General features: G+C 26.2%; 5 protein-coding genes across 8 annotated transcripts in view; 3 read left to right on the forward strand and 2 right to left on the reverse strand.

Moving 5' to 3' along the window:
* LOC112685757 (apolipophorins) overlaps positions 1-5,383 on the forward strand; it is a 45,120-nt gene extending 39,737 nt beyond the window's left edge. For both annotated transcript variants that reach the window (XM_025557729.1, XM_025557730.1), the window contains exons 40-45: positions 93-273; positions 2,993-3,177; positions 4,036-4,151; positions 4,211-4,322; positions 4,814-4,920; positions 5,012-5,383. In XM_025557729.1, the coding sequence (XP_025413514.1) occupies positions 93-273; positions 2,993-3,177; positions 4,036-4,151; positions 4,211-4,322; positions 4,814-4,920; positions 5,012-5,203 (893 nt within the window). In that variant the 3' untranslated portion in view covers positions 5,204-5,383. The remainder of the gene's footprint in view (positions 1-92; positions 274-2,992; positions 3,178-4,035; positions 4,152-4,210; positions 4,323-4,813; positions 4,921-5,011) is intronic.
* A 1,327-nt stretch (positions 5,384-6,710) lies between these two features.
* Positions 6,711-10,482, reverse strand: LOC112685714 (serine/threonine-protein kinase Sgk2-like). Its single transcript, XM_025557669.1, has 10 exons — positions 10,312-10,482; positions 9,949-10,136; positions 9,783-9,878; positions 9,588-9,724; positions 8,668-8,778; positions 8,191-8,464; positions 7,856-8,122; positions 7,601-7,774; positions 7,386-7,526; positions 6,711-7,230 (listed from the first exon to the last, which is right to left on the reverse strand). The coding sequence occupies exons 2-10, from the start codon at positions 10,081-10,083 to the stop codon at positions 7,066-7,068; spliced, it is 1,500 nt and encodes a 499-aa protein (XP_025413454.1). The 5' UTR covers positions 10,084-10,136; positions 10,312-10,482; the 3' UTR covers positions 6,711-7,065.
* Positions 10,483-10,554: 72 nt separating this feature from the next.
* On the forward strand, positions 10,555-13,075 carry LOC112685715 (programmed cell death protein 6-like). The gene is made up of 4 exons (XM_025557670.1): positions 10,555-10,813; positions 10,882-10,988; positions 12,614-12,882; positions 12,951-13,075. Exons 1-4 carry the CDS (start codon positions 10,761-10,763, stop codon positions 13,047-13,049), a joined length of 528 nt encoding a protein of 175 aa, XP_025413455.1. The 5' UTR covers positions 10,555-10,760; the 3' UTR covers positions 13,050-13,075.
* Positions 13,076-13,255: 180 nt separating this feature from the next.
* Positions 13,256-15,718, reverse strand: LOC112685716 (replication protein A 70 kDa DNA-binding subunit). 2 transcript variants are annotated; one of them, XM_025557671.1, is made up of 2 exons: positions 15,494-15,575; positions 13,256-15,232 (listed from the first exon to the last, which is right to left on the reverse strand). In XM_025557671.1, the coding sequence occupies exons 1-2, from the start codon at positions 15,530-15,532 to the stop codon at positions 13,379-13,381; spliced, it is 1,893 nt and encodes a 630-aa protein (XP_025413456.1). In that variant the 5' UTR covers positions 15,533-15,575; the 3' UTR covers positions 13,256-13,378. The 2 variants fall into 2 exon arrangements, with proteins under 2 accessions (XP_025413456.1, XP_025413457.1); XM_025557672.1 differs by lacking the exon at positions 15,494-15,575 and adding an exon at positions 15,669-15,718 and having other exon boundaries at positions 13,257-15,232.
* A 2,680-nt stretch (positions 15,719-18,398) lies between these two features.
* On the forward strand, positions 18,399-24,194 carry LOC112685733 (longitudinals lacking protein-like). 2 transcript variants are annotated; one of them, XM_025557701.1, is made up of 4 exons: positions 18,399-19,192; positions 19,257-19,455; positions 22,936-23,082; positions 23,888-24,194. In XM_025557701.1, exons 2-4 carry the CDS (start codon positions 19,270-19,272, stop codon positions 23,930-23,932), a joined length of 378 nt encoding a protein of 125 aa, XP_025413486.1. In that variant the 5' UTR covers positions 18,399-19,192; positions 19,257-19,269; the 3' UTR covers positions 23,933-24,194. The 2 variants fall into 2 exon arrangements, with proteins under 2 accessions (XP_025413486.1, XP_025413485.1); XM_025557700.1 differs by having other exon boundaries at positions 18,406-19,188; positions 23,888-24,190.
* Positions 24,195-24,722: the final 528 nt, after the last annotated feature.

Raw genomic sequence — 24,722 nt, forward strand, 5'->3', positions numbered from 1 at the left:
ATTAAATTACAATTTATTTGAAATTTTGATAATAGCTGATATAATTAATTTAAGTGTAAAATATAACAAACATATTTATTTTTATTTAATAGTTTCTACTACAGTGGGTAGACAAATCATTAATGCAAAGTCATCAGTCCAAATATCGGATCAAAACAATGTAGCTGATATAATGATTTTGTTTGAAGAAACTGCAGAAATCAAACATCTTATGGATTTACTCAACTCTTTAATAAAAAATATTGCTAAATATTTCAATCATAAACAAATAAGGTAAATATTTTGTTATAGAAATAATTTTTTAACATAAAACAGAATAACATTTTGATATCATTAATAACTATAAATTTTAATTCAATTATATCAAATTGGTTTCGCGTTAACTTGATATCAAGCTTATTTAACTGCATTTTACGAGCAATCAGTCTTTTAGATGAATAATATAAAGTTAAGGGGCGTCTGAGAGGAATTAAATTATTATAGCATAATATATTTATTTATTACCTATTTATTATATATTTGGGTTATATTGTAATAATAGTAATTATGATGCATTGATAATATTCGTCATAATTAAAATTAAATCTATTGATTATGGTAGTTAGTACTTGATAACTACTACTGTCTAGTGGTTACGTGCTGAACTGCACTTAAGGGGTGTCTACAATGCTTTTGGGCCCTATATTTTCAAAACTTGTAGGTATGTATATTTAATAAATTATAATATGTAAATAATTAAATAAACATCACTTTTATTATTTATTTAATATTATGGTATATTAGTCCCAATGTTCAAACGAGCTATTATATTTGTATCTGGCCACGACAACCGGTTCCCTCTGATGACGTGCCGGATAGGGGAATTTTTCTCAAACTTTCTGTCAGCGCATTTTATTGCGCTGGAATTATTTTCCGTGGCGGCATTTGCAACCAATCAAGCTGGTTGTGCGGATCGACTGTACCGACCTTTATTTTGTGCGTGTTTGTTTCTTCCTGTTGAAGATTATCACTGCGTAACCGTGCAAACACCGTACCGTCTCCCACGTTCTCGTCACGAGTGTTCGGTTGGGCCGTGCCGTCGGCCGTGGTCCATCATTTCGTGCGGGTGGCTTGTACTCCCCACGTCCGCCATTTAGGGTCATTGATAATGTCACCGTCGTCCAGTAAGCGGATCCGGATTTTTCGTCATCAGCCGGTCTTGGTGGCTGTCGCACGTGCTTTATGCACGGTCGCGTGGGTTCGAGGTATTCACACTCGCAACTGGTGACGCGTAGCGTGATCTGAATTATTTTATTGTTCATAATTTATTATTATAATTATTATAATTTTTTGTTAAGATCATTCTTATTATTATTAATTCATATTTTCATATTCGTACTTTAACTCGGGAATCCGTCAATTGTATATTATTATCATCATTATTATTATAAGTTATTTATTTTAATATAAGTTAAAGATACGATTATTTATGGTAGAGATGTAATGTATATTCGATGCTACAATACCTTATTTGTTTTATCCGTTTTTCTATGACAAGCTTTTTGTACTATTTATTATTATTAAATAATTCATATCTACACAACTAAAGATAATGTATGTCAATGATTAATTGACCTAAATACGAAAATAGTTTTTATCTTGCAGGTAATTGTTCGTAGTTAGCTTTATTTTACTCGTTGTAGACATATATTTTAATATACAATCATATGTACCGTACCGGGACCTAACGTTTTGCTTGTTGTAAGCAGTATCTCGTTTTAAGCGATGCTCGCTTTAGTGATTTATAGTTTATACTGTATTAATAATAATTTAATTATGGTATTCGAATATTTTGTACAATTTTTATTTTTGTATTTTAATTGCCATGTCAAAAAGTAAATATCGCTGGCTTCGAATCCACTTATCGCAGGCCTTTATGCACCATAAGCCATATAATATTATTATTAAACGTTTTGTATTGCGCGAAAACTAAACGAATAATTTTCATTTCGTATTGTATTGTAGCATCGAATGGTCGAATATTCGAATAATTCCCATCACTGATTTATGGTATATACTAAATCTGAGGTTACCTCTATCCCTCACTCCCTTATTATTTGACTGACGCTATAGTCGGATTTATATCGAGTGTGGTGAAGCCGTCGAATTACTTCTGGCCGACCATTGAGGTTTCGCGTACACCCAGTGAATATGTATTCCTTGAATTTCGTATATTTTTCTCAGGTAACTTCAATTATTTATGATTTGAACTTTTGTAGCCAATTGTAGCTGTTATATAATCATAATAAGTTTTTACACGAACATTTACAAAATTTAGAAAATTTAGTTTTATTTTTTCTATTACGAAACATCATATATTTTTTACCAATTATTTTAGAATAAATTACATTTAATTTGAGTAACATAATTTAAAATATAGGCCCCTTACTCTTAAACTTAAATTATAAGTAGGCCTCATTTATATTTTGGGGGTTACCCGTGCGCACCCTCTCCCCCATGTGCACGCTTATGCTATTACCTATACAGTACCTACAAAACCATAATTTGTAATCATAAATAATCATTAATCATTTGACGAAAAGAAAATATTCTACCTTCGATAATATTTATATATTATTGTATACAATTTGATAGATATCATCTTAGATATTTCAGTATAAAAAGAAAATCAATAGATACCCATCAAAAATTAAACACCTATTTTTTCTTAATATCATACATTTTTATGACGTCTCCTAAATTCATAATAGGCACTTTGTGCGTTTTAAGGTACTTCTTCCTTTTGTCCCCTTCCTCTTGAGACGGCTATCAGGATTATTAAAATTTTTTGCTTCTTAATGAAAAATATTAAGTAAATTTAAATACAATTATTTGATTTAATTAAATTGTTCATAAAGATAATTATTAAAATACAACACAAATAAATAAATAAGTTAATTTTATAAATTTAAAAATGTTTATAGTTTTAATTTGTAATCAATAATTTTTGCAGGGATATCAATTTTATTGTTATTGGGTACTCTGGAAACCCTTCAGATTCCGAAGTGCATATCTATACTGCTAATAAAGACAATAATTATTCAAGATTATTGAGTAACATAGCTGAATTTTCAGAATCTCAGACCACTGTTGATGGTATTTCATCTCAATTAATTCAATCGTACAAAAAAGTTATGGGTGAGATTTACCTTATAAACTAATTGATAATTAGATTTTAATTAAAAAAAACTGTAGGTTTTAGATTGAAATATGATTAGCAAAATTTGGTTTTTATAAGGTTCATAACAATTAAAGATAGTAGGTGGATACCTATTTAAGTATTAAGGTACCTACTTAATTATTAACTATCTAATTAAGATATTTAAGATGTATAAGATAATATTACTTTGGTATTTATCCTTAATTATCTCAGACAGTTTATGAATCATTTATTTTTAACACAAAATCTGTGTTATGAAATTATATTTTTCATTATTTATTATAATATAAGACAACATAATATATCAAATCCATATTTAATTAATTGTTTGCTATCATTAACATTTTAGGCATATTATATAAAAAGTAAAGTAGGTAATAAGACTTTTTTAACAAAAAAAAACTTTTCTACTTTAATAATTTAAACATTTAAGCTACCTATAAACTGTATTTTACAGAAACTATTATATTTAAGAGTATGAAACAAAAAATATTCTTCCTTTTAAATTTTCTTAAATAGTAATACATATTTATTATTATAATTAAACATGTAAGACATACTATAATAATTGTGTACAAAAATGTAGTGTATTGGAGATGTCAAGCGGTTTGTAAATAATTTTTTTTAAAAATACTTAATTTAAGATAAACAAGGACTTAGATGAGAAAAAATTACTTATTTTACATATTTGATCAAACTTATATATCATACAAAGTGCTAGTATAATTTTATCAATAACCAAAGCTTTTAAATACCATATTAATTTTTATTGGTACCAAGGTGCTAGATTTATATCTCTACTTTGAATAAAATTCAACTCATTATTTTGTGTTTAGGCCAAAATTCAAAAGATAAAGCTTACAAACTTTCAGCTGAATATCCATTCAGACCAAATTCAGTTAAAGCTGTTTTATCTATTGCAAATACTCTATATACCCAAAGTTCTTTAGATGTAAGTACATGTTTATTAAAAATAAAGAAATATTAAATTAAATATTGTTTCCTACCCAGATATCCCTGTATACATTAAATTATGTTACATCATGTTATGTGGATCAAGGAATTAAATTTTACCTAATTGCTCCGATTCATCTAAATGATCCGTCAACAAATGGAGCATTTGGTGAGTATTTTTCTAATTAAATATCATTCAACAGTTAATACAAATTAATTATAAAATTTAACTTAAATACTAAATCTATTATTTTTATAAGTACTTTTTGTCAAAAAATATGATTGTTGATTGTGTAAAATATAATAATAATGGAAACAATAATATATTTCATCATATTAAAAAAACATTTTTAATAAAGCTATGTTTACTATACACATAGTATAATATAAAAAGTATAAAAAATTATACTATATAACTTGAGATATTTTAAATATAATTACTCATACGATATGAAAAAATTTAATTTTAAAATCTTATAATACAAAATAAATGCGAAGGAAAAACCTGTACTTATTTGAAAAATTGAAAACTATAATTGGTTTATATATTTTTTTGCATAGAACTTCAGTGTTACTTTTATATTTAAAATAGTGTACACAAAATTAAAATTAAAATATCAAAGAATCTAGATCTAAAATTTATAAGTAACTGTTTTTCAGGAGCAAGTGGTACAAATATAATTTATTCATTGTCTGATCCCAAAGGTAGATATAACAAAGATGAATTTATTTATGACCAATCTTTAGAGACTGATTTGGTGTTAAAGGTCAGTATAATAATTTTTCTTTGAAAATTGTAACTTACCACCTACTTATGTTTTATTACCAATTAATTAATGCAAAAATATATTGTTGTAGACAAATGGAGCCATGTATGATATCAATTTTTTCACTGATGCCACTGGTGATGATATGAAAATTTTCATTCGATCCTTAATCATAACGATTGTCAACAATGCTATTAAAGATTCAACTGTAGAAAAAACTTGTTCCAGTTCATTGTACAATGGAGTTATGCCATATGCAAGATGCACTATTGAGACAAACTAATCATCAAAATAATTTCTAGAAATAAGAAGTGACTATTTAAAAATATTTCTTTACATAGAACTTACATCAGTATAAATAGCATGTATTAAAAATTCTGAATTATTAATAAATGTATTACAATTGTTGTTCATAGATACAATTATATGTTTGAGCCAAATATAATTTGAAGAAAAAATTTTATATTGTATTTTTTTTTAAATAAAAATATGTATCTCCCTCCCCTAAGAATTGTTGAATGTATTAATTACTACATTATTAATTTTATTGTAGTTAAGATTATTATTTTTATTTCTTATTATTGTATAAAATATATATTTATATATTTAAAAAGTTAAAATGTTTAAAAAAACAAATTAAAAATTAAACCATGAATATAACCATGAGCTGATATAAATATAATTAGCAAAGAAAATTCCTATGAGGGGTCAATCGAATTATAGTGATGGTAATAGTAAATTAATAGTAATAGTAATTTATTATAATAAATTAAAAATTTGTTTTATATAACACATTATGTATATTATAAAGTATTTAATTCTTAAAGACAAGAAGTCAATGCAACTCAAAATAAATATACAAACAATATAATATAATAATTAATTCAAGTAGTATAAATGTCTTACAGTGGTATAAAATAATTATAACGAATAATGGTTGTTATGAGAATAAATACATTATTAGGAATCTATAATAGTAATAGTCTAAATAAATAATAATACTTAATGTTTTTTATCATTTCACTTAAAGTATTAGTATACAACTCAAATATTCAATTTAATAGTTAAAAAAGTCATTTATATTGTATATCAATTAATTTTTGCATAAAATATATATTAATTATATATAGTAATATTCTTATACAAACATTTAACAAATAAGATTTCAGTATGATTAATGTTACATTTTTTTTTTATAAAAATTATTATTCAGATTTTATTTAATTAATGAAAAAAAAACAGCACAAAAAAAATCATTAATTATTATGGCAGTGTCTAGTGAAAGTCAAGTTGTTAATAGTAATTAATACTGTAATGTTTGTATTTAGTTGGCAAATATTTTATTAGTCTAATTTTAAATAATTATATTATTAATTCAATTAATATTACCTAAATTAGAGGCAATAGAAAATAAGCATTTATTTTCTACAGTATACAATTAAAATGTTCTTGTACTATTAGGTATATATTGAATAAGAATTTGTGAAAGGTTTATATGTATAAGTCACAATCACACCAATAACACAAATTTAAACATTTATTTATTTTGGCATAAAAATATACTAAGGTGTTAATACTTGAAAAATCTTTAATTGTGTAATAAAAAGGAAAAACTCACAAACATATGGCACAGCTATAAATATTTGGTGTTAAAAGAATTTAAAACATTTAGATACCTAGTTTAAAGTACATTACCTAGTATAAAATACTAAGTAATAAATAAATGTGATGATAATTTTAATTTTAATTAATTTTCACAGATAAAAGCATTTATTGTGTTTTCTAATGCATCAAAACATTTGGCAGTGAATTAAATAGTTTTATAAAAAAAGAAAATATATAATTTTATATAATTGTTTACTTTTTTAATTAAAACCCTGACTAATTAAAATGCATAGTTAATGCCTGAACACAAATGGCTAATGTATTAAAAGTGGAATGTTATTTAATAATTAATATGAGCATATTATCTATATATTATCTATTGCCTCTTAAGAACATAAATATTTTAATTTTAGTATCGAACATCACAGCTATTAATTAATTAAGAAAGTGTAGATAACAACAAACTCAACGAGTCAGATGTAAATATTGATTGAATTAAAATACAAAGAGATGCAGGTAGGAACAATTGGGATCTGTTAATCATTTCTCTAGACTAGATGGTGGGGTATAGGAAAAACCGGCAAACACATTATCTATTTCAAGTTTATTGGTCGAAATGTTTTCATCGCAAAATGATGACATGGACGAACTGACTGATTCCTTTGTGAACTGTGGATCAATATATTGTAAATCACAAACACCATTCTACAAAAACAAATTACAATAATTATTAAACTAGAAAAATTAATTTTATTTTATTATTATAATATACCATGCATCAGCAGTAATAGTTTATTTTTCTTATTATATTAATATACTTGTAATCAATGTAAATGTTTGAATATTTAAACAGTATTTACCAGTTGAGGTTGAAAAGGTGGTACAATTCGCTTGTTCAATAAATCTTCCCAATTAATTGATTTGAAAAATGGATGTTTTTTGACCTCATTAAAATCCTGAGCATTGCTACCAAGTCTTTTACTACATTGTTTTTCCAATAGCTAAAAAAAAAATTATAATATTAACATTTTTTCTTTTTTAATTTTATCTTTGACAATAAATGTAAATTACAAACTTTATGCAATATATTTTTGCACTGTGTTGAGACGGGTCCTTTTATTTTTAATCTACTATATAAAACTAAATTGTACATCTCTTGTATATTTATACTATAAAATGGTGGAAGTCCAAATAACATTTCGTATAACACTGCCCCAAGACACCACCAGTCTACTGATCGACCATATGCCTAATAATAATAATAATAATAATAATAATTTTTTTTTAAAGTTAATAGAACTAAAAGTAACTTGGGTAAAACTAAAATTACTTCTTTTCTAATTATTTCAGGAGCAAGATACTCAGGAGTCCCACAAAATGTATTTGTTGTTTCTGTTTCCATAAGACCTTCTTTACAAAATCCAAAATCAGTAAGGACTAAGTGTCCTTCTTGGTCAAGTAATAGATTTTCCGGTTTGAGGTCTCTGTAAATAATACCATTGGAGTGAAGATATCCAAGAGCTGATGCTATTTCAGCAGCATAAAACTTGGCTCGGTTTTCTGAAAATCTGACTTCTTTTTGTAAATGATAGAATAACTGAAATTAAAACATAATGGTGCACTACAAAGCTAATACTTAATACACCAAAAATTTAGTTAATTTACCTCTCCGCCATTAACAAAATCAAGCACAAAATAAAGTTTATCTTTGGTTTGGAAGCTGTAGTGAAGGCCAACAAGAAATGGATGATTGATATTTTTTAAAAGTACATTGCGTTCACACATGATATGCTTAACTTCATTTCTTGCTAGTATGTGTTTTTTGTCCAACACTTTGACAGCAAAGTGAGTATTTTCATTTTTGTGTTCAGCCAAAAATACTTTACCAAAACTTCCCTTTCCAATGATATGCAGAAATACAAAATCTGATGGATTTGCTCTAAAAGGTTCAGGAAAAAATTTTTATTTAAAATGAAATAATTAATAGAAATTTTTAAACAAAAATCTAGATATATAGAAAGGTATAAATCTTTTATTTAAATGTAACTTTATACACAATTTATAATTTATAATCTCACAACTTAAGACTATTTTTTTTTTATTCAGATTTATTTTTAATAAAATAAATAAATTATCACTTACGATGGTCTTTCTGAAGGCCCCAAATGTATTGTACTACAGCATTTAAAAAGGATTGGTTTATTTGGTTCTTTAATTTTAGTATCTAAATTGAAAAATTTGCGAACTTCAATTCTGAAAAAAAAAATATACCACAAAAATAATATATGTTTTTCTTAATTAGAAGAGATGATATAAAGAAAAAATATTCAATTAGTATGCAATTTATCTTTTTACATTCATAAATAAATATGAATCAAAATATTTTAAATCTTAAATAAATTAAAAAAAAAAATCCTTTTACAATTCATATTTACACTAACTTACCCATAACAAGTTTTCTGATTAATAATTGTGTTTCAATAATGGAGAGATTTATTCAATAAATAATAATATATTAATCTTTAAAAATGTTAAAATATGACAAGTACAAAAAAATCAACAAACTGTTTTTTTTTTTTTTTACTTATTTTGGAAATTGTTACTTCAATTGGCTTAACCTATTTAAAATTAAATTATCAATGAAGTTTATAATGTTTATTAAATTAAGTTATAATTTTATAAGATTTTAGTTAAATGCTATTTATAGTAAGATACTGAAACTTAATATAATACAAAACATGCACTATCTAAAATTAGTTATATAATGTTACCTGTTAATGCGCACAAACTATTTAAGTTTCCTCTCTGAAGAAATTAAATTTAATAATTTAAAATTATATAAAGTAGAGTAATAAATAAATAAAATTAAATCTCAATTCATTAGATCTTAATGATAATAGCTGATAATTTAGGTACAAATATTAACATAAAACCAGCATTTTTGTTAAAATATTATCTGTTATAATTTGAATCAGAAATAAATTATTATTTTAGTTTATAACATTTACTAAATAATTACACAATAGCTGTAAACTAGAATGAGATAAATTAGTTAAGCTTACATGTTTAGTAAATTGTTTTGATGCATTAAATGATGTACAAATTGATCAAGACCTTCTCGCCGAGAGGCAATGAATGAAGGATCCATGTTGTTACAAAACAACTTCTTACCTGGTATTTTTAAGTTTAAATCAGGCACCTAATTATAAAATACAAATTGTCAATTGATAAAATTAAATAAACAAATAATATTTTACTTGTTTTTTGAGTATTTCACTAAGTTTGTAGAATTCATTATAACGTCTAAATACATGCCAACACTCGTTCTGTGACCAAATTACAACTTTATACACCTAAAAATAATTTACATAAGACTTTAATTTTGCGTGTGTAATTTACAGTGAAAAAAGAACCATATCATACCGTGAATTTTTTATCTTCTTGCCAAACTTCTGCTTGCGAAACCATGGCATTAGTTTTTTCATGATTTCCATCCATAGGCAATCTGGTACAGTTTTCACATTTGTCTTCGACTCGTGCACTCGAGTAGTCATCCATGACGTCGACGGAGGACTTGGAAAAGCCACTGATGGCAGAGTACCCACCCCAGCCTTTATAATAAACACAAAAGCAAAACCAATTCAAACACATAGTAGGTTTAGTCATTTTTACAAACAGAAATTTAAAAAATGACCCAGTGACCTACTAATAGACATTGGATCTAATTTCGTCACAAGGAAAAATAACAATTATTTTACATAATAGTTGAGCAGGAAAATTTATTACCTCACCACGACAAATCCATTAGCATTCCACTTCCCACTACTGTCACATACATGTTTATTGTTTACTGACTAATAAAATAATTAAATCCGTGAACACTGAACTTTCCATTTTTAGAACTGCACCTCTTATCATTTACGGAGCATGCGCTGTGCATAATATTATCACTGCAATAATAATATCACAGAACAAAATATTACGGAAATGAATATTATCATTCCATTTTGCATTCACTCACTATCACTTCATATACAACAACAACAAAAACAGCTCACTGCGATAAGAATTAACATTATCGTTTAGCGGTTCATCCCATTTCTTTGCCAACAAAATACCAACTATCAGCGAATCTAATACGTGTTCACATCATTAGAGTATTGTAGATTTGAGATTGTAATATTTTCTCATTTTACTTCAATTTTTTGTTACGATATTTAAGTTTTTTTTTCAAAATGGCTCAAGAACAAATGCCTCCCAGAGAGTTCTTATGGGACATGTTTCAGAAGTAAGTTAATCTGTTTTATAATTATACAATATTAAAAAGTAATTTAATTAAATTTAATTATGATATAGATTGGATAAAGACAGAAGTGGTTCTATTACAGCTAGCGAATTACAGACTGCATTATCTAATGGTACTTGGACACCATTTAACCCAGAGACGGTTCGATTAATGATGGGTAAATTAAATAATAGTCTAATAAATAAAACAATTTCCATAAAGATTTCTAGATTAAAGGTTTCCATGAAATAAATGAGTTATTATTTTTAACTTTATAATATAAATTATTTATTAAGAGGTCATTATTTATACATATTAGTTGATTTCATGTACAACCTTATCATTAATGTAGTAAATTTTTTAAAATGTCAAATGTATTTGTGTAAATAATAATTAATAGCACAATTAATGACACCAAAATGATAACTAAATTAATAAGTTGAAAGTATTGCTGTTTATATTATACATATAATATAAAATGTCATTGTATAAGGATTATTAATTAATCAACTCTATACAGACTGTAAATTCCAGTAACTAATATAATCTATACATATATTTTAACACATTAAAAATGATCTATCTGTATAATAACTTTTGAGTAATTCTGTTGTGTGTGAAAAAAGTATAAACATTAATATTCTATGTATAGTATACTGGCTGTTCACGCTAAGAGGTACCGCTAAATATTTCAGTTTGATGACCTTGTATTGAAATGGGGTTTTCAAGGAATGAATGAAAGTACCGAAATACATAATTTTAGCCTAAATTTTTGACTTAAACAGTACGCACATGCGCAATACAACTTACTTTTTTTTAAGTACACTCTTGACTCTCTTTCATTCCTTGAAAATCCCATTTTAATACAAGGTCATCAAACTGAAATATTTAGTGGTACCTCTTAGCGTGAATACACTGTATAAATATAAGATTATACTATAATATTAATGGGTACAAATTAAAAAAAATATGTTAAATAAACTATGTAAAAGAGCTCCTCTTTGGTCATATACTATGGCTCATTTACTGATAATTATATATTTTTTGGAATCATCTAAGATCCTTTAAATTCTCTTCCAATATAATATATAAAAGAGTACTTATTTACAGTTATTTACTGATGAATTTTTAGTTTAAGATTTAAATAAAAAAGAATTTCATTTAGGAGAATAAAAATAATTAATAATGATGTCTAAAATGATATATTTTTCAATAATTTATTTTATTTTATTTTTCACCTGTTATAAAAACATAATTAATTGTTAATTATTGTATTGAATTACTATTTGCTTTATTTTAACTTTTTGTTTAAATATATATATATATATATATATATATTAAATATTACAATACAAAAACCTCCTATAGTATTGGTCTGACACATTATTATAATACCCTAAACCTAAATATGTTACATTTCTAAAAATGTAAAATATAATATATTAGTATTATTTTTTCTGTAAACTGGTAAATTAATATTCCATGTATAAATTATGAAATTAATTTTTGAATCCAACTTTAAAAATAATATTATTGAGCTTTTATTTTTAAGGACAACAAATTATTATAAAAATAATTCAGCAATTTTTTTATTTTAAATACCCATGATACCTACTGGATATAATGGTGAATCTAATAAATAAATAATAAATTGAAAGTGTTGTATTTGAAAATAAAATGTAGCTGAATTTTGTATTATGTATATTTAATTTAATATATTCAATGGTAATTCCATAATTATTAATGTTAAAAGCCGTATCCAAAATATGATGTTCATTAAAATGTATTTGTATGTAATTTTAGCTATGTTTGATAAGTCAAATAAAGGTACTATAACATTCGATGATTTTGGAGCATTATGGAAATATATTACTGATTGGCAAAACTGTTTTCGTTCATTCGATAAAGATAATTCAGGAAACATAGACAGAAATGAACTTCGAGCTGCATTACAAACATTTGGATACAATTTAAATGATGCTACTGTTGCTACAATGTTACAAAAATTTGATAGACTTGGTAAAGGAACCGTACTTTTTGATGATTTCATACAATGCTGTATTATGCTTAATGTAAGTTAATAACTTAAATCATGTCATAATTATATATGGGCTTATATATATTTTTTGTTATTTTTCAGAATTTAACTACAGCATTCCGTCAATTTGATACTGATCAAGATGGAGTAGTTACATTACATTATGAACAATTTGTTGGGCTTGTATTTAGTATTAAATAATTATTTGTATAAATGTAATTTAATTTTATATTACTTCCTATTTTTTTAAAATATACTAGGCATCAAGATTTAATGATGTTATAAAATTTTGTTAATTACACTTTATTTTCAATATTACTCGAAAGCTAATAAATATTGTGGTACAATTAATGAAAATTTTTTTATATTCAATTAATAAAAATGTATTTTATAAAATATTATTTAGTAATGTATGATTAATTTGCTGACAATATTAAGTAATACAAATTAACTGTACAAGAGTATTAAATTACAGTTATTTGAAAAATCTTAATCCTAAACTTAACAATAAAAATGTGTACAATTAGTTTTTACATAACCGATGTTGCAATTCCACTTAATTTTTTTATATCAGCAATCAATTTTTTAGAAGCTACTTTATAATCAATAGGCTTCATATTGACTATAGAAACTTTTAATCTTGTTTCATTGTTATATGTTTCCATTTTTGCTCTAGCTCTAACATCAAACAATTTGAACATCTGCCTTTGAAAAACATCACTATATTCTTCTTTAGAATCTTCCATTAGTCTTCCTAATTCTTGACTTGAAGTACCCAAAAAACTTTCAGCTACTTCCTGGAACATGGTTACCCATTGATTTCCAGTAAAATCACTTAATTGAGCTGAAAGCATAAATCTATATTTGAAATTTTCTGTTTCATCATTACACTTTTCACAACGATATGTTCCATCATTTCGGTCAACAACTTTTTTTTGACAATCAGGTTTTGGACATGCTTTATATAATGCAGATTCAGATTTTACAAATATCAAATACGAATGCATACTGTAATAATCAGCTTTATCTCCATTACCAAGTTGAGCAAGTTGTGCTCCTTTAATTGTGAGAAACTGGTTATTAGCTCCACCTTCAGAACGAGCAGACAGGCTATTAAATTCTATGTTTGAAGGAAGAGAATCAAACCAACCCCTTAAACGATGTGCTTCTTCTATATCAGGATTTATTTGCATTACAGTTGAACCAAGAAGTGACAATGATTTACTACCCATAAATTCTCTGATTCTGCTTCCTTTTATAGCAACTACAGGTTGTAATGATGCATCAAAATCTTCTGCCTGAGTATCCCATAATGTAATAGTAATTGAACTTAAAGACTGATCAACTATTGTCACATCTCTTTTTTTCAATTCTTTTCTTGTAGTTTTTGACACCAAATTAACTACATCTCCAGCAGTTTGACAGACTCCTATAACATCTACTATACCATCAACTTCAACATTTTTAACTTCACTTAACTGAATGAAATTGAATTTCAAAGCAGGCATTTGTGATTCATCAAAATCATGACATGGAAATACTTGAGTTTCTCCGGAAAGCGTGAGTTCATAATCATTATTTAGATTTGAAAACTTTTTATTTGCAGTTTTAATAGCACCACGAGTGATAAAATATACTTTATTTACTTCAATCATATCGAAAAATTTTTCACATTCACTATTAAAGGCAGTAGCACGTATTTCACCACTTTCATCTACCAGATCCATGCTGAATAGTTTTCCTTCACCTCGTTGGTTGTTCCAAGTACGTACTGGGGCTTTGTACACAACTCTAGCCCTAATAGTCCATTTGTTTTGATATGGGCTTAAAGAATTGATGGGATGAATGTTGCTGACATCGATATCTCTCTGAAGACCATTATTGACAACACTGGATTGGGCTGCATTAAGTTTTACTGGCGGTTTAGACTGAGTTTTAGGTACTGTATCTACTGAAACGGAAGTTCCATTTTCAACAGCAAGTCCAGTATTATCTACAATTGGTTTTGGATCCCCGATTTTGCAACGCACAGTTTCACCATCAATCATTACATTTAACTCTATAAGAATCATGACTTGTTTACTTCCTTTATTACGATCGGTTAAATTACTGATAATGTGTCGTTTTATTTTCAGAATGGCAAATTCAGTAAGTTCACCGGATGAAACCATATGATTTAACTGAGTGGCCAACATAGCGAATGAATTTAAATTATGACCATCAGAAATAAGTAAACGATATCTTTCATTTGCTCCTGCAGCAGTAATCTTTCGAACACCAAGAACTTGCATAACAGGATCTTTAACCTCTATATTATTCATCATTGATTTCAAAGCACCCTTAGTCAATAAATGTTCGTACTCCATTTTTATGATGTACACTTCCTGCAAAAAAAGAGAAAAATAATAATTTTAATTCATTAAAAAAAGCTAGCAAAAAGTTGTAAATCGATAATGCATACATATATACTATTAAACGAGTGTAATTAAAAGTAATAATATTTAACAAGATAGTACAGAACTAAAGAATATTATATAAAATCATAAGGTAGTAAAGTTAGATTATTATCCATAAGGAGACTAAAATAGTAAAAGTAATCGAAATATTAAGGGTTAATATACTAAAACTAATTAACATTATATTACCAAAAATAATATTTTCCTTGAAAAGTTAGAATAACCCATTATAAGACCAATTAAAAATATTAACTCATTATGAATTCAATCTGACGGGTAAGATAACACAATGCGATTTAATCAAGTATAACGAATGTCATTAACGTAATGAATTAGCTAATTCAACAAAAATAACATATCTTACCTTTAAATAAAAGTATATTTCAATCGATTCAAATTAAAAAATTTAAGTAAAGACGACTCTAATTAAGATTCAATTAATATAAAATATAACACGATGCTTATAAGAAAATATTAAAATCCAAATAATCTACGGCAACCCACAATCAACTAACAAAAAGTACGCACATTGAGCGGGAAATATGTTGATAGGAGTACTAATCCAAAGTCAAGGAAGTTGAAAAGTGAGTTTTCTTAATTTTATTTTCCCGCCACACAAATTCAAGGTTTTGTACGTTTTTGCTCAACAAATCATAATAAATAATAATTAATATTATTATTCTAAGTCGAAAAAAAAAAACTAGAAGATGATTTTTAAATGATAATACAACGCTATTTTGGGATAGTACTTGTAATTTAGTTATTGCACTGATTGTTTAATGTTTATCAATAACCAAAATACAACTGAAATTATTTTTAAATTAATATATAAGACAACATTTAATTTCTTATTCACCTGTAATTTTCAACGATTTTATAACAATGATGCAAACAAAATATGCAAAAATTATTTTAATTGGTCGAAACATTAACCAAAATTCCAAGCAAATCAATATATCGATCTTACAAAGATAATTTTTTCTACTATTTAATGTTCTTTATGAACAAAAAATATATTTTTAAATTTAATTAAAAGTTTGTGATATAATAATTTTGAAAATGTATATATATATATAATATAATATAATATAATATATTAACAAGCATATTCCAAAAAATTATCCCATGGTTTAAATGTTTTTACGTTTTTCAAAAACAATTTCATGGTTCATGAAAATCAAAATCAAATTCCAAAACATCTTGTTACTAGCAGTGTTGGGATTAGATAATGCAAAATGTATCTAGATAAAGATGAAAGATAATATGTCCAAATTCATCTAGATAAAGATAATAGATAAAAAAAGATATTTTCAAAAATTTTATTTTTTAGTCAATATTTCATATTTGTAATAATATTTATGAAGACTTAATTATAATTATTATTATCAATAGGTACCTAGGTACTTAATGTTTATTGTAGTAATGTTGTGTACCATTAATAATCATTACTGGCTAGTAACTTACTAGCCAGTAATGATTATCGTGATCTTCTGACTTAAGACGCTTGGGAAATTTAATAATTCATGTAGATGACTTTAAAGCATAGACGTAAATTTGGCTACCTTAATGGAGGAGGATTGCATTTTTAATATAACAGATTAGTGGAATGCCCGATTCCTGCATCCCTCCTATATATATTCTGTAAATACAAAACATTTATAAAATAAAAAAATAGGTACGGTTCTAAAAACGATTTATTTAACAAAAAAGAAAAAAAATTGTACTTAATAATAAATAACATTTTTTTACTTTTTTTTTTCTTACTTCACACTTTTTTTTTAATATAGGACAGATATCGGATTAAATTTATTCTGTAACATGGACGTACATAACCATTTATTCAAAAATTAAATAACACAATCTAATACAGGATAATAAGCGTGATATTTAAGTAATATTTATTACTTTTCTTTGATTTCTTAGGTGTGTTATATTGTGAATATGTAGTAGTAAATAAAAAAAATAATATGATAGATTATTTGATTTTAACGTATTTTTTTATTTCCATATAATTATTCATAAACAGGTATTATTTAGTTTGTTATATTATATACCTATTTAGATTTTAGGTTAAAACAAATAGATGCTATACAATGTGATGTTAAATTAAACCTGTCCAAATGAGAACTTATTCTATAAATTGATATTATTTTATTTTATCCTTTTTATCAATATGCACCTACTTATATGTTTTATGAAATTTAACACTGAAATAGATCTATCATTATTAAATTTTAAAATATTTTTAAATTCAAACGTAATAAGCACCCGTACGGTCATATAGTATATTATTCATACGATTACGCAGCCACAATTCACGTGTAGTCATAGTGTTTGTTTATTTTTAAAGGTTTAGGAAGTATATGTATATACCCATGGCCAAATCAAGGGGGGGGGGGGGGGAATAATATGAAAAATGCTGACTACAATATTTTTACTCAATGTATGTAGTATGATTAACAATATGTAGTCGTATTTTTACTTTTTAACATGTATATATGTGTCAGTGTCGCACGTTATTAAAATTGAAAATTTAATTATATATATATATATATTTTATATTGTATAATAAGTAGTTATATACATTTTATTCGTGTATACACTGTATTACGAAATATATAATTTTTTTTTCCCGTAAGTAAAATTAGGTCCTTCTAGGGCCTAGAATCTAGGATATAATGAAATAAGTCCGACTGCCGACTGATGTTTTTGTTGGGTGAGTGAGAGACCACCCTTCGAGACACCCCTGTATATACCTCGTACATAAATACAGTACACATATTTTTCGACAAACGAAATATGGTCGATCAACGTTCTCGAAGAATCCTTGGTTATATTATTATTATTATATTGTTCCATGATTACTCAATATGGTAGAATGCTGTCATAAAACATGCTACATAAAACAGTGGTAAATTTTAATTATTATTCGAAAAGTAAATAAGAAAAAAAAAAAAAGAGTGAAATCCCGCGATGATAAAATTCGCAGTGCAGCCAACGCGAAACGGAATCGACTCGGCGATCGTCGTCGTGGGCAAAGGAAAGAAAAACAAAATTTAGAGATCGTGAAAAATCTTGTCGGTCGAATTTGATTTTATTATTGCGTGTTTCCTGAAACGCGACGACGAACAACCGAAGCGAAAACGGACGCGGCGAGTACTCCGTCATTAACGGCGCTGATCCGCCGCGTCGATGGTTTTCTTTTTTTCGTTGGTTTTTCGAGGAAGCCGGCAGTCTAAGGGCGAGGAGAGGTTTGTTACGATGTTGAGCGCGTAGTTGCCAAAACACCATCATTATAATTAATATTACTGTACACATTTTCATGGGGTCGGTGTATAACCACTTCCCCTCTTAGCGAACAACGTCACTTCGTCTTTCTCGTGGTCTCTTTCAATCGTTCTCTCTCTATCCCCCATCCCAACCCCTCCCGAACGACCGTTCACCGCCTACGAGAGGCGCAGTCGCGCGCGCACGCACACACAACACGTACCCACACAGTTGACGGCGGCAAGCACACACGCCACGTTTTCACACATACACACACGCACGAAAAGGTGAGCGCGCGCACCAACCACCGCGCACACAAACACACTCGTCGTCAACACGGGTCAACGTTTCTCGCGCAACACTGTTAATCTCTTCCGAAGCACCGCTGCCTACGCGTAAACATTTTTCGTCGAAAGTCCCCGAACGTCGACGAATGTTACGCGCTGCGTCGCGTTCGCACGGTCCTAGACGGTAAGTCCAAACCATCCACACGCACCGCCGTCGCACTCGTGACCGCGGTCCACTACGGGGCTCTTTGGGACGACCAGCAGTTGTGTTACCAACGACAACATCGTCACCGCCGCCAAACGTAATCAGCCATCCTCGCACAGACCGCTGTAGGTATTATACCGTATATTTATCGTTGCGTCTGGGGTTTTTCTCTCCCATCACTTTTCCGTCGTAGTTTTCAGCAAAAAATGGCCGATCAGCAGCAATATTTCTTGAAATGGAACGATTACCAGAGCAACATGGTGTCATCATTCAAACACCTGAGGAACGAGAAGAGTTTCACCGATGTGACACTTGCATGCGAAGGACAGACATGCAAAGCTCACAAAATGGTGTTATCAGCTTGCAGCCCTTATTTTAAAGCTTTACTAGAGGTAAATTGTCATGACTCTTTTGGTGTACCTATGTAAAACATGAAATCCTACTTATTTCATGTAATCATTTCCTTCTAATTGTTTTATCGGCATAATTCTAGTTTAGTAACCTATCGATTTTTTTAATTTTTTATTTCCAAAATGTGTGTTTTAGGATGTTTTATAAGTATGCTAAACAAACGTAGCCCGGACAAACTTTGTTTCGAAATTATCGATGAAAAACTTCAAAAACTACATTTTTTTTCATAACGCGCATTTTTTTTAAAAAAAAATACTTAGAATTGAATATTTAATTTTAATTTTCACATATTTACATTTTTATTGTTCCTGTTATCTACTTGAGGGGGTTTTGCATAGCAAGTCGAGGGATATTTTTGATTTATGGAGCGAAGCGACGGCGCCGAGGAGTGTTGCGACGAGTGCTGAAACACTCGTATAATAGTTTCATTGGCCATTGCCGATACCACACGCATCGTTTGCAAAAAATTTTTATTTCATTTTCACACTATTAGACAATTTTTAGTGAATTATTCTTCATAAATACTTTGTATGTAGGTGGACCGGGGTCAATTGTTGAAATTGACGAATCAAAATTCGGAAGAAGAAAATATCACAAAGGACATCGCTTTAAGTTTTTGAAGTTTTTCATCAATAACTTCAAAACAAAATTTGCTCAGGGTTCTTTTTTTTTTTACATATTTATAAAACACCCTAAAACACATTTTAGAAAAAAAAATTAAAAAAATCGATAGGTTGCTAAACTAGAATCGTTCCGTTTTATCTGTTATGGATGGGTCATAATTGATTAGATTGTGTACTACTGAGATAAATAATTATTATTTTATCTATAATATAGTCTGAAATGATAGTATTGTTGATCTTCCTGTTTTCAAGAATTAGTTTTAACTAAATAATTATCTAATGGTATACATAATGTTTGCACATCTCTATTTTTATTATTATTCACTATTTTACTTAAGCAGTTAAAATATTGTATATTCAAGTTTTATAATGTGAGTAATGTAATAGTTATATACTTGTGTATGAATAATTTTAGTTTTAAATGTAGTTATTACATAAATAACATTGTAAAATAGAGCTTTTGTGCCCAGAAATATTTAGTAGAATTTTATAATATGTAAGAAATTAAGTCTTGTATTTATATATTTTGCCTTTTAAAATGTTTGAATTATCCTATACCAGATCAGTAGGTTATACATATAATCAATGTATTCTTATATACAGTGTGATCACGATTCAAGGTAACACTAAATATCTCAGGTGGATGTTCTTGTATTGAAGTGAATATTTTAGAGGGCCTTAGGAGTTAAATATATATTTATTCATGATTTTCAAATTTTTAACATTTATGGTGTGCACATGCGCAATACAACAACTTACATTTTTTTTAATGGGAACACTACTTTTTTTTATATATATTTCAATAGATTTTTTTTTTTAATACATTTTTTGCTTTATAAGTTTTTTCTATTTACAAAATTGACCAAGTTAGTAGTGGTATATATAGGGGGGTGCCTAGTGGGCTACAGCCCTTCTGAAATGTTGTAAAAAATTTAAAAATTATTTTAAACATTTGTTATATTTTAATGGTGCTTATATTGAAATAATTTTATAAAAAAAAAATAGAAAAATAATCTTAATCTGGTTGGTTGCATTTATTTTATTCAATTATACTTCAATAGTTCATTAAAATGTTTTAAGGCTCTCATTTTATGGTTCAATGCTTATTATTAAGAGTTAATTATGTATGAATAAATAAGTTATAATTGTATAATACAAGTACATTTTATTCATAGCATATTTTATTATAGAAATAGTCCAGTAGACTTACTCGTATATTAAATAGTCAAGTACGAGTACTACATCATATATCCTTTGTTTATAAATACAGGTTTATACTAACTATAAGAAATACGTAAATAATGTGATCAGTTAAGACAATTTTTATTGATTCTGTCAAATATTTTTGGGACATTCTGTAAATGAAATGTAGACAAGTACCTACTGTGTCTTGTTAGTAATTAGATAGCAGTGGCAATTTAACTCTGTCCATAGTAACCCCCATCCCCAAGAAAATATTTTCTGTATACGCCACTGCAAGTTAGAGTAAGTTAAAATTTGAATTTAGGCATAATTCGTATACTAATAATTGCATAATTGTAAACTAAAAATTATAGTGTTATAGTATTTCATACTTATATTGTTATTTATAGTGGTTATAAATGGAAATTCCATTATTAAATTATTATTTATAAACAGATTAGGTAAATTAAACATTTATCTGGCACTTATTTTATTATTTACAGTGGTTATAAATGGAGTTTAACACGAATTATGCATAAATTCAAATTTTGACTTACTCTAACTTGGTCAATTGTGTAAATAGAAAAAAACTTATAACAAAAAATAGACAAAAAATGTTTAAAAAAAAATTATCCAAATATGTAAACAAAAAGAAGTGTTCCTATTTAAAGAAATGTAAGTAGTATTGCGCATGCACTCACCATAAGTGTTAAACATTTTAAAATCATGAATAAATGTGTGTTTAAGTACCCCCTAGGCCCTCTAAAATATTAATTTCAATAAAAAAACATCCACTTGAGATATTTAGTGTTATTTAGTAAATCTTCATTACACTGTATATGTAAATAGATTTGTATAAAATTTATACTTATTTATTAATACTATTTTTATAATTTATAAATGATGAGATTCTAAAGTTTAGTCTCTTCTTTTTCAGACAGATTCAGACTAATATTTTGATTTAAAAAGTTATATCCATTATCCAAAGCATTAATAATGTTTGTAAAAGACAATTTTTTTCCATTTAAAATTCAACTTTGTTAATGAATAAGAAATTTTCACCAACATTTATACAATATTTAATATTTGTATTAAATTTTTGATATTTTCATGAGTCATTACAATCATTAAAAGTGAATTGTTCTATTTTACCAGAAATTAGATTTTAATGTTCACAAATTCTATTAGAATGTTTTTATTTGTTGAATATATTGTCAATATTGTTAATTGTTATAATACTCAAGGTTTTAGTTTTCTTAGGTAATTTTCATTAATTGATTAAATTTATTTTTATAATAAATATTTATATTATCAACCATATGTATAAAATTAAAGTAATTTTTTATAGTATACTACAAATTACAATTTATAGCTACTACGATAATTAAAATTAAAAATAGATAGATTCTGTTATCTTTGTATATATTGTATTTTTAATAAATATGGAGCATTTTGATATAAAGTGATTATTCATTTATTTTTATTAAAATAATCATAATATTATGAATAATATGCTAAATCTTGTAGTTTTTTTTTTATAAAATTAATTAAGTATTTAAGTATCTTGAACGTACATTTTTATTTATTTATTAGTAATTAAGTCTAAATTAGAAATTGTTTAAAAAATAATTAAAATCAGTTGTTATTTATATTTAGGAAAATCCATCAAAACATCCGATCATAATTCTCAAGGATGTACCGTTCAGTCATTTGCAATCTATACTTGAATTTATGTATGCAGGAGAAGTTAATATAAGTCAAGAACAATTGCCAGCTTTTTTAAAGACAGCTGATCGTTTGAAGGTGAGAAAATATTTATTAATATACTTTTATCATATTTATCTTTTAGAAGAGAGACAGCTAAAATAAATTATTATGATTTTATAAAAATTATATCAACATTTCTGAATATATAAAAAATAAATATTAAATAGTTGCTGGATATTATGGCAACTGATATTATCTAATATAATGATTTGCATTAATTGTTGTTTGAGTATAAATTAAAAAAACTAATTCAGTGGTATATTAATTATCCATGATAATAATGAGGAATAGTCACACGGATAAATGAAAACCACAGTTAATTGAATTTTTAACAAATTTGAATGACATTTTTTTTCATTTAATTATTACATTTTATTTGACCTATGTTATATAAATACATATTGTCCTATTTTTAAATTATCTGGGTTTGAAACTTGAAGTAATCAGATATGAAATAATTTTTTTTATTTCACTCCTAATTTTTCATGAATTCATGAAAATCACGGAAGTTAAAATGCTTCTTTTTTATTAAGTTTATCTATATTTTAAAAATATTTTTTTTTAAATCCAATAAATAAGAATTAATCGAATAAGAATTATATTTTTAGAGTATAAATTTCATGAATTTTTACTTGTCTTTTTACATTATCCTCTCTTTGTAATATAAAAAAAGTTAAACAAATAATAACTGGTAAATAATGTAATATGTTAAATAAATACTTTTCAATTTAATATCATAGACTCTACGACTTAGATAATACACCTAAACATAATAAGTTATTTTTATTATGTGTTGAAATTATTATTTACAGGTTGAAAATAATAAATTGTATTTTTTTAGGTCAAAGGACTTGCAGAAGCTCCACAAACTATTAAAAAAGATTAGTATCTACTATAGCATTACTAAATATGTTTTAATTATTTTAAACTTTTATAGAAATATTAACAAAGAACCTAAGTTTGCATTTTTTCATTGATTTATTATTTTACATGTATTCTCTGTATAGAATACATTTTACGACAGTACAATATAAAGCCAAATACAACAAAAAAACATTATAAAATACAAATTTTATTTTGTAGAAAAAAGTATAGGGATTCTAATTTGTCGTTGTGTAGTTGCAAATTGTATTTTTTGTTTTTATATGAAAAATGAATCAACGAGTTTGTAAATATTATACTTGTCTTGTACATTTATCATAAATTACATTTATTTTTATTGTATTATGTTTTAATAGAGCATGTGAGTCTATATGTTAATTAAAAAAAAAAAAAATGTATAAACATATATTTGGATAATTTATAAAGAACTCAATAAATTTAGGTAAAATATATGTGGTTGATGTTTTTTAATTTTGTTTTAATTTGCTTGATTTAAGTGTCTAATTTTTATATGTTCATGTGCATTTAATAATCAAAATCAGAAATATTAAGTTAAATGTTATGGAAGTTAAGGTTAATCTTTATTAGTATTCTTCGGTACACATAGTTTTGAAACAATTTTAAAAGTTATAAAAATATAAATAAAACAATTGATTTATCAAATTTTAAGCCTGAGGAATAATAGTTAGTAATACAGTATGAATAATTTTTTTTTATGCATATTTATATACAACTATATAAATTCATGGTTATACAATAGAAATAGTGTTTAACATTAATATAACAAATAAAAC

Source organism: Sipha flava, unplaced genomic scaffold (assembly GCF_003268045.1).
Source record: "Sipha flava isolate LNK unplaced genomic scaffold, YSA_version1 289_pilon_pilon, whole genome shotgun sequence".
Taxonomy (NCBI): Eukaryota; Metazoa; Arthropoda; class Insecta; order Hemiptera; family Aphididae; genus Sipha; species Sipha flava.